The following is a 10898-nucleotide window of genomic DNA, read 5'->3' on the forward strand; positions in this document are numbered from 1 at the left end:
AGTGTAAGAGAGTATATAGTCCAACCGATTTCGGGGTCCTTGATCGGCGAACTCGAGGTGTCTTTATTTATTTATTTATTTTTGCATCGACGATAAAATCTATTGTCGATAACAGGTAGGGGGTGTCGTCTCGATACTCAGGTGCCATTTCTTCTTGAATCTAAGGCGAGCTTCGAGGCATCCGTACAGTCAAGACTCAAGAGCCTCGCTAATGTCGGATTAGACTTCGACGACGGCACTCTGCAGCAGGTAGCGGAGATCGCAGTGGTTTGCGCGAGTAATATTGACCTTCGATCGTGGTGTCGATGGGGATTGGGAGGCTTCAAGGTTGGTCCTTCGTGAGTAGGAATTAAAATTCGAGGAACCGTACAGGAGGAGGAGGCAGCACTCACACACGAGGAGAGAAGCATTGTGCACATGGATATGCGAGCTCAGCGTGTATTTGGTTCCATAATAGATGGGGGCGTAGATAAAGGTGGTTAGTAGCTATACGCGTCTGCCCAGAGTTCGGACTCCCAGACCATGTCTCGTGGTTCTGATCCGGTCCAGCGGCTCAGCTTGAGTGGAGTTCGCTGCAGAGGAGACAAATAAAACGTAACGAACAACGTCGTCCGATGGCCTAGGCCAATCAAGAGAAGCTGCAGAGACTTCGGCGTCAAACTCTCGTAGCTACCATCGCTCAACTTTGAGCACTCTCTTCGCTTTGTCCCATTGAAAATATTCGGGTATTTTCGACCGTTGTTCTTTACGGTCCGCATAGCATGAAGTAGATAAACGTGACTGCTCGGCTTCGGTTTGACACTTTCAATCACATTGCTGGCTGATATAAAGTATTCCATTAGACACTTTGGAACGTTAATGAGTAGCCTCATTCAATTTTCACTGAGTGCCGAGTGGTACTCGTCACCACACGTTCCATTTTGTCCTCGTATCCGAGTACGATATACACTAAATTTCAGGGTCGATTCGAGTCTGAATCCGAACACTTCGTCTCACCACACCGCACCGTTATCATTCAAGGAAACGTGACGCCAGGAAAGCACTAAACGACTTTTAAACTGACCCCGCGACCTTTTATCTTATTGATTCTTTCTTCAACTTGACCGTTCGAAGCTGTAAGTCTGTGTCGAGACCGTTTCGTGGAGAAGATTAATGTCGGTTTGTTAGAGCACAATTTGAGCACTATTATTGTGCCGAGTTTGATCCATTCAACTAATGTAGACCAATGTAATCCACCTGGTGATTAAGAGAGGCTAAAGAGCGTTATCGGTTTGGGAAAGAAAAGGAAAGAAAAAAAATTACGAATCAAACCGCGATGCGATGTGTTTTTTGATTTCCCACGCTCGAACCTGCCCTGCTGCACAAGAAGCAAAGGGCTCCAGTGAAACTGCAACTCCCAATTATGCTGAAGGTAACTTGACACCGCGATACACAAAGCCGAGCGGCAGGTGCCCGGGAATTTTTCTTCATCGTTAGTCGTCATAGTGACGTTTGAGAATAAAAGATCCTCGATGTATATACTACTCCGAGTATTAATTCAAAAAGATTATGTAAAAATCTGTTTTTCACGTTTACCAAAACACTGCTGGTTGATGGTTCAGGTTCCTCGCTATTTGTCGTCCGAATATTTGCGCGCAGGTATAATAAACACTCGGCTGACCCACGTCCCTCAACGATAGCCCGACTTATGCGTGTTACGAGAGAATGTTAGTGATGTTTACGTGTAACAAGTTCACACACAAACGCCTCGGACGTCAAAAGCTATCTCCGAGCTCTATTCAACGCAGTGCTGCGCAGACCTCTGTGACTCGACCTCAGAGCAAATAATAATGATATAGTTTGTCAAGAGATCGCTCAGTCTGGATCAATTGAACATTCGCTGATCGTGCTAGAGCAGCAGTTAAACGTCAACGGCGTTGGAATTGGGAGATCGAATAATTGCACAATTCACACAGTGAAGTCGGAACAATATACAAACTCTTAAAACGCTGAGATGAAGACACCGTGGATTGTTTTCATGGTCTGCCTCGTTCTAATCTGCACGTGAGTAATCCATCTTTCGACTCTCCTCCATTCCATATCTTATATATATATACGTATATCCGCCCGGGTGAGAGGAACCTTATAACTATTTTCACCCGACCATTCAATTACGATATCTCAACTTCCTCTATGCCAGTCATAGGCGATATCGCTTAATGAATTACTCTTGATCGCGCGTCTCTACCGCGGGCTGAAAATGGAACCGATTTCCATACGGCACCCCGAGTGACAAATGGTCATCCGCACTGTGGGGTTCAGGGTATCTTTTCTCGCTTCTACATTAGAGGTCGTCTTCCGATGCTGTGTTCTTTAGCAATATGACTGATGATAAATATATCCGACGATGAGATGAGTTCGCTTCAAGGTTACAGGCAAATTTTCACAGTTTATACCGCGTAGCTGGTTATTACGATGAACCGGATTGAGCGTTATCTCTTCGCCGCAGAGCTCGTTGATGTTCCACACATTAAGAACGTGTATTGTATCACACAACGAAACGATATTTACAGCGTCCGAGATACTCGGGGTCAGATGTTTGGCGGAAACTGGATGAAAAATCTCTTCACTGGCCTGAATCGAATGGCCAAGGATTTAGAGCTGCCGAGGGTGCAGCAGGACCTCGCGAAAACGGAAAGGCATCACATCGGAACTATCGGTAGAAAGGGCACCGAGGGTTCAGCCGACGCAGAGATCATCAGGGACATCCTTCACGGCTCGGAAAAGGTTCGCCAACCTTCTGGACGTACGGTGAACGAGTTTCGGTACATCCGCAACCCGGCAGACTCTATTTTCAAACCGATCTCGCGGTTGAAACGGAATTGAAAAACGAGGCACCGTTTGCACGGCCATATAGTCACGCGGTAAATCGCTTATTTGAAAAGTGAGAAAACTTACTATCGACCGTGAGAATCAGGTACGATCTGGAAAAAGGCTGCCTATCTGCAATATTCGTCTGAAAGAATTTTAAATCTTTTTTCATAGATGAGTGCATAACTGGGCGAGAAACGTCTGAGATTTCAACTTTCTTCACACGAGGGATGCAAATTTTAGTTTTTATCGTACTCTAGAAATAATAGGCTAGAAATTCGTAGTTGTATAAAAATTCTGTAATTCTAATAAGTGCAATAAAGTGACATGTGTTACTTACATGTGTCTCCTTATTTTGACAATATGGAAACCAGTTATGTCAAACTAATTCATATAAACTGTTTCCAATACTTCATAAGTCAAAGAATCAATCTCAGCAATAAAATCCAGAATACTATCTGTATTAACTAGACTGTGAATCGGTCCACCGATTTCTGACATTTTGATCACGTATATGAATTTGTCTTACACAGTTTCATCATTTCTCGAACATCGAACTTCGCTGCTTGTTTTCCGTGAAAAATTGATAAAACAGTATTAAAAATAACGAAATATTATTTTGAGAATTTGAGAACTCATTGACGCCGGTTTAGACTAAGTCAAATATATCACCTTCAGTCCGAAGGATCAGGGCCCCGCTGTCTACCCGGCGAAGATAAACCTCCCCGTCGAAAAGCGTCTACCTGTCCAAGACTCAGAGTTTTTTTTCGTTACCATCATCGTGCACTCGACCCTCCCACTCACGTCCATTTTATACCGTATCCCTATCCACTCTCGCGTGTATTTTCGTTTGGCGTATGCCCGACCCTTCTTCGAACCGTAGGTTACCTAGACCGAGGAGCGCCAAGTGAAGAATGTGAAACAACTCCGACCACAGCTCGAATTTATCGTGTAGCTAGCCGCAAGCTACAACCCACGATATGGGGTAGTTGAATTTTTCAGGCTAGTCGCGAAGTCAATTTCTCCGTCGAATTTGTCTGCCGAATAAATGAGAAAATAATAGCGCAACGATCAGTCGACTGTAATCAGAATGGTGAAGTCGGTTTCGACATAGGGAACAACACCGAGCTGTCTATCAGTTTACAGGTAGCATCGAAGAGATTAGCCGATAAATACGGAGGCAAACGAAGAGATGATCCTCGACTAGGGTGGCCCTCTTTACAGATAACGGAATATCGTCCATGACTCGTGTGCACTGCACCCATTTTTTTACCAGGCAAGAGTGAATAAAACATTGAAAGATGACGAACTGGCGTAGCTTCATTGATCGAAAAAACGGAGGTCCTCCCGGTCCTCCCAGTCCTCACCGGGCGAATGAAACACAACCTGCTTCGAGCTTCTGTTTTCGCTTCGGTCGTTTTATTCCATTAATTACAAGCCCGTCTGTATACACCGTGCGAGCATCACTCACGAGCCTTTTATTAATCGAATACTCAGACTGTATGAAAGACTTAACGAGTTTCACTAATTCATTCAAGTAAATTTGACACTCTGACAGCGTGTGATGTAAATCGAATGTTGTACTCGTTCTGTAGTGGTATTCGCGAATCTACCGGGTGTGCCGAATAGTCATCGAACTGTTTGTTTCTTCCGTTTACCAGGACTTTGTGAAAAAGAGAAAAACAAAACATTTCAAATCTGTGAAACTTTTTTGCTTTCCCTCAGGGCATGACTGATTTAAGAGTAAGACGAGTAGTAACCGACGAGTGCCAGGTGTGCAGGTGGTGCGCATTCCTCTCGTCAACTTTAAAGCGAGGAGAGAATTATACTCCCATCAGAGTTTCGTATGCGCATAAGAAAGTCGTTTTATGCATGCACAAAACGTGGCTAGCCTGCATTACATAGAGAAAAGAGACGAGTAGGATGTGGGCCACAAGAGTTGATAGTCACGAAGAGCAGTCACCGCACGGCTGCGTTATAGTCGAAAATCAACACAAAGTGACGCATAATTACAATACGAAGTAGGTAGGTACAATAATAAAAAGAAGAAAAAAAAATTACAAGAGCGAGAGAAGAAAACTTAGTAAAATTCTTCATCCCGTCCGTCTCGCCAACGTCTTCGCCTCTTTTCATGCATGCTGTAGGGAAATACGAGAAGGGTGAAACACGGGGTGCGCACGAAAAACGAGCCGTGTCGCGCTGCACGCGTGCGCGTCGTTTCATATATTATACTCCATGTGCGCAGCACTCGGCGTCCCCCCCACCCTCCCTCGCCCTAGTGATGGGGGCCCATTGTCTATGCTGGGCCACCCGTCGCGTCCGTGGGTGTGAGAAGAGGCCCAACAGCAGCAGCAGCGAAGGGCCCGAGTCCCATCGAGCCTAGATTCGAATGGTGCGTGGGGAGGGGGGCATTAGAATACAATGAGATGAGGGCCCAAATTTTGAACTCGTCCTCCGAAAGCGGGACGTAATCTGTTTTGAGAATCGCGGAGGAGCCGCGGAGCGGTTATCTTCAACTCTCGGTAACCGGGACCCCAGCGCAAGCAACCGAGTAGGTACTGCTCTTACTATCAAGGAAGATAAATCTCGTCGGTGCAGCGTCGGCGAGATAATAAAACAAACAAATTACCCCCCGTCCTTCCCTTGGACATCGCCGTTCTTACTCCCTCCACCGAGCTCTCAATAGCCCTACACGTCGTAAACAAATGGGACCCTGCACTCCGACGAGTTCTCCAACATGCCGCTGCTGAGGCTGATGCTGAGGCTGAAGCTGAGGATCCGGCCTTTTCGCAGATTTACGCACCCTTCGCGGATGGAATGAGGACCCTGCTTTCTCTGCCTTCTCTGCCTTCTCTGCGACTCTCGTTTCTTCTGTTTTTATTACCGAGGTCCTCACCCCGCGGTATCTGCACCTGGTTTCCTCGCATTTCGTGGTATCTGTATGGTTGGAAATCATTTGTTCAAGTATTGGAGATGTTTTTTTTTAACTCAGATTGACATATTATACAGCTGACGATATGTTACGGATTTTATCCTCATGTTGAACTGTGTGGAATGGTGGCTTGTTGGACAGTTTTTCCGAAAGAAATGCAAACGCTTCAGAGTTCACTCACAGAGTACAATTTATAGTATACTACTATATACTTTATGGGTATTAAAAGAAGCCATGATCAATTAAGTCGTCAGTCACATAGATACAATTGTAATAGTTTTAGGAAAAAATCACCTCATGTATCGCAGGTAACGACATGTAAAGTAAATTCAACAATCCATCTGACGGTAAGTATTTATTCTGAGAGTGTTGTTCTTGAGAAATTTCGTCGGAGCTATCGAGCAATAAGCATTTTTTTGTGGAGCTGTTTTCCTTTCAGTCATCCTTCGTCCGTGTTCTCCTTCCCTTACTCCTGCATCCTTCTATCTATCCTTCGAGACGCTGGAGAGGAGCTGGCATCCTTTTAGCAAAGGGGGTAGTAAATATATGCATCGAAATGACGGTCTCTTGGTACTACTCTTGCGTCGAGTCGCAGACGATTATATCTCAGGCTTGCTAAAGGGTTCTTAGCAGCGACTGGGGCAAAGGAAACCGGGATGAGAATTCACAGTCTTGCGATAGCAGCACCCTGCGTGGGGAAAGACCGGAGAGGAAAGGAGAGAAGAGAGAAGAGCAGAGAGAAGAGCTGCGGAGAAATATACGAGCGTTGAAATAAGAATACCGTCGCGGGGGCAGATCCACGGCCATGAGGAACATCTCGAGACCAGAGAAGATGAGAGGAACGAAGAAAGCTCAGGTTTAGCCAAACTGCGATGAAAGAGACAAGGAGGGAAGCTGCGGGGTCCATTGTGCCCCCGCGGCGGTGGCGAATCCTCGTGTTCGACCTTAGGTAGCCTGTGTTCTTCAGATACGAGCTGCGGTTCTTTCAGGTTCTCGATCAGCAGCGATGAGGCCGCACCAGAGGCACCAAAGCCCCTGCATGCAGAATTCGCAGAACTAGCTTGTCGAGGTTGCTTGAAAAAGAGAAGAAACATTGCGGCCAATGACAAAAAGGGTATAAAAGAAACTGATCGCTTATTTATACGGCGCAGAAATTTCGGTAGATGCATTTCTGAAATTGGAACCGCAAGCGCATGTAGGTTTGCAGGATCCGATACACGAGTTTTACCAATTGACCATGGAACACTTGGCAAGTGATCATAGCATTGATTAACCAACCATTGATGACCTCTGCAGAAAATCCAAGATGGATCTGGACTGTTCGGAGGATGACATTCAAAGTTGATCCGAAGTGAAAAACTCCCTCCACCCCTCCCTGTTCAGCTATTAATGAGAAGAAAAGAAAGTTCGAAGAAGAATCTTAGGAAGTAGAAGAAGAGGAGAAAGAAGAAGAAGAAGACTAAGACGAAGAAGCGAGAGAAGCGTCGGTGGGAGGCTTACTTATCACCGTGGTGAGGTTTATTTGTGAGTCGTAGCATCTAGCGCGCCTTTCGAGGAGGTCTTATACCTACCTCGCATCGCGTTGATGTTATTCGAGAGAAAGAGAAAGAGAAAGAGAGAGAGAGAGAGCGAGGAGGGGGAGGGCATCCAGGCTCCGTGCGGGATTCCACGTTGATGCAGATAAGCCCGAGCTTTGTATGTCCAACTTATCGTTTATCAACTGTCTGGTTTTGATAACAGGTGTGCGTTTCAGACTCGGAGAAATACGCCTAAGTCAGGGTAAATGTGAAAATTAAAACATCGAGTGATAACCGGCGCGGGTAGCATACGAATATATAGGTTTACCCGACTTGTAGCCATTAGTCCTAAAAAAATATTAGGTGCTCCCTTGCCTGACTATATAGGGGAAGCCGAAGTCTGGTGGTCCGATGGAAACAAACGCAGCTTTTTCAAACCGTCTTGACCAGCATCATTGGAGTCTGGTTTTCCACTTGTGTGGTCAAACTATCGTCTACAATCTACATGATTCATCCTTTTTACAGAAGATGACTGTACACAGTGCTCGTGAGTTCCAGTTCTTTCGACGATGTGATCAAGTTTTTCTTTCCACCACCGGCGCTTCATACCTCAACGATTCAATCGAAAGGTCTTCATTAGCATCCAAGAAGCAGTTTCACGTTCGATTCGCTTCCCTGCGATGGTGGAAGGGAATGTGTGGGCAGACGGAAGACGAACTGGAGGTACTAAAACAGGGTCGTATTTCGTTCGCGGAGCGAAATCAAATCGCTTGAGTATGCATTACGCACTATAAATGTATGTATTCAGCCGTCGGTTCTCCGCGGAGCGTCGTTCAGTGGAAACGACTTCATCTGGCCCATGGAGAAGCCGGCTAATTGTGTCGCTCGACGATACCTATAACCGTTCCTGCAGGCCGGTGAAGAATCGGGGGTCGGTTTCAACACTGATTACAAACACGACTCGGCTTCGCTGCCTGTCCAGGTCCACGTCAGCTCCTTTCTCCCCTGACTTCGTAACTCGCGCTCGTTTTTCGCTTAATTTCCACTTTGTATGCGCCAATTATCGGCAGATCATCAGTACGCAGAGTAACACCGAGGATTCAAGGTTCTTGCTGGGGTTGTTGTTTTGCGTGCAGATTTATGGTGCGCCAGCGCATTTTCCGTGCTGGTTTGCAGCAGCAGTAGCAGCAGGAAGTCTTGGAACTCTGTTAGCCCATTTCTCAGATTTGACAAATTCCCACTAATTTCCGTGCCGTAGATTTATTCAGGTGTTTCATGCACACGTACATAAATAGATGAGTATAGGTGCACTAGGAAATCGGTGGTTGATTTGATCATGTATAAACTTGCGGTAAATTACATAGCAATTATTGGTCGAGCTGTTGCTCGGGTAAATGAGAGACAAGAATAATAAAATCGACGAGGGGCTGGCGGAGCGATGTAATTAAACAAAATAAATTACGGCCCCAGTTTTCGATCTCATTATTCACTTCATTTCGCCTTCGCCTGTGTTTGGCGGTTTCACAATTCTCGTGTCCCGAGTCCTTGGACGTGAATAATATATTACACGAGTTCACCGCGGCTTCTTCGCCGTTCATCAATACGATAATTTTCTCATTCAAGAACCGCAAATTGATTCGATTCGAATCAATGCCCGGCAAGCCGGACGGCGATAAAGTTTCACGGGTATAGAAATAGGAAGTCATTATCTCGAAATTGGATTAGTCAGGCCTGTCGAGAAACTGGATAGATAATCGATTCATCTGCCGCTTTAATTCGGCCTCCGACCCCGCTGTCTTCCGATCGCTTCCAAAATCGTCGGACGAAGTCACGTGACTAAGAAATCCCTGCTTACGCACACTTTTTATCTAACTACAATTAGTGCGAATTATGAGACGGGGAAAATTGTGCGACGTTGGAAAAAGCGTGTTCGTGCATCTCCAAAGCCAGGCGAGTGAACGCGTTACAAGAGCCAGAGCCCAGCTTATAGTCCTAATTTGGGCGCAGTCGAAATTGGGTTTCGTGGGCTGGGTCCAAAGACGCCAGAGGCTCATTAGCAAACTAGTTTTGCTCGAATGGTTGACCATCCTGAATTTCTGTGGTGTATTCTCCGTTTCCCCGGCGGCTCTTCCTCGCATCGCCGGAATTTAACTACTACGAGCCTTACGATAACAGAGCGGCTCTTACTCGCGCCGTATTTTCTGTTAATACTGGCGGTAATTTTCTCGTCGAGATCAGCGGGGCGTCGCCTTAAGAAATAAAGGAAGCAGAGTTCATTAATTCCACTTATTTTTCATGCTGATTAATTCAACGAGCGACCCGAACTCCGCGTCATACCGCAAAAATCTTTGCTGCCAAGTGCGAGTTTATTCGCGAATATCGTCGTTGCATTGCAAAACGAGTAAAACGTATTCCGGACAATCATTATTTCTTCGGACTCGTTCAGGCGATTCTTAGTGCCGAGATGTGAATCCCAGTCCAATTTAAGACTCATTAATCGCGATCAAATTTGTCTCATTACATTCCTACGGACGAACGATTACGATCGATGCGAGCCGAATTCGCAGCCCGCTGCCGTAAGTTCAATAAAAATCTGGGGTGGAATATATCGCCGAGCAACGCCCTGCCGATCCTCATTTACCGTGGTTCAATTAACACTTGTCCCTAATTGGCCTGTGTATATTTACCTGCGAAGATCGATGCTCCAGGAAAAGTTGAAAAAGAAGAAGAATAAGAATAAGATGCACATCCGGGTCTCCCCATATTTCTTCTCCTCGTAACGATCGAGTAACGACGACACTCAGCTTGCAAGGAGCGGCAACCGAGCGAAGCGTGCAACGCATTCCGATCACTTGTGAGATCGCCGGTTCACGGTTAAATCACTTATTATGGCTTCATTTCGCGGTACCTGTCTTATCCTTGTTCACAACTTTGGACATGTGCTGGAAAGAAAGAGATTTGTTACTAACGGTGTGAGCAAAAGCCTTTTCCATCAACTCCGCACTGAATAACAGACTTAGTACTGAATAGTTGACCGTTGAAAGAAATGCCGAGTAAAGAGTTCCAATGAATTTATTAGTGTAAATTAAACCACCGCGTTACCTAAAAATAATTACAAGTTATTGATAAGTCGAAGGATTCTGTCGAATTTTGTGAATTGAAAATCTACAATCATGGCATCATACTTATTCAGATTGAAATCCTGAGTGTTTTGATGATATTCGAAGAGAAGAAAAGTCAGTGAAACTTTATATAAAGTATAATGTCTAAAGTACCAAATAATTTCGATATTCTGCCTGCCTTTTACAGCGAAATACAGAAAACGCCAATTTCTTAGCTGTGGCAGAAAGTTTGCATCGCGATGGAAGAGAGAGGATCAAAAGCTGGATGGATGGGTTTATATTATGGAAAATGCAGGGCATAACATATCATCGTTTCATTCAACGCAGCGTGCAAACGGTATAAAGTTTGCCTTGAGAAGGCAGTTGGTAATTAGACAATTTTGTAATTGCACGTTGACCGTAAGTCTCTCTCCGTAGGGGTAATTAATTAGGGAAATACCTTTTTTAGGGTGGCCCCATATACGGCGAGGAACCAGT

The 10898-nt window shown here is 45.3% G+C and overlaps 1 protein-coding gene across 1 annotated transcript; it reads left to right on the top strand.

Annotated features, from left to right (window-relative positions):
- Nucleotides 1–1767: 1767 nt before the first annotated feature.
- LOC124413312 lies at nt 1768–3177 on the top strand. Its single transcript, XM_046893819.1, has 2 exons — nt 1768–2043; nt 2553–3177. The coding sequence occupies exons 1-2, from the start codon at nt 1994–1996 to the stop codon at nt 2863–2865; spliced, it is 363 nt and encodes a 120-aa protein (XP_046749775.1). The 5' UTR covers nt 1768–1993; the 3' UTR covers nt 2866–3177.
- Nucleotides 3178–10898: the final 7721 nt, after the last annotated feature.

This window comes from Diprion similis, chromosome 12, assembly GCF_021155765.1.
Source record: "Diprion similis isolate iyDipSimi1 chromosome 12, iyDipSimi1.1, whole genome shotgun sequence".
NCBI lineage: Eukaryota > Metazoa > Arthropoda > Insecta > Hymenoptera > Diprionidae > Diprion > Diprion similis.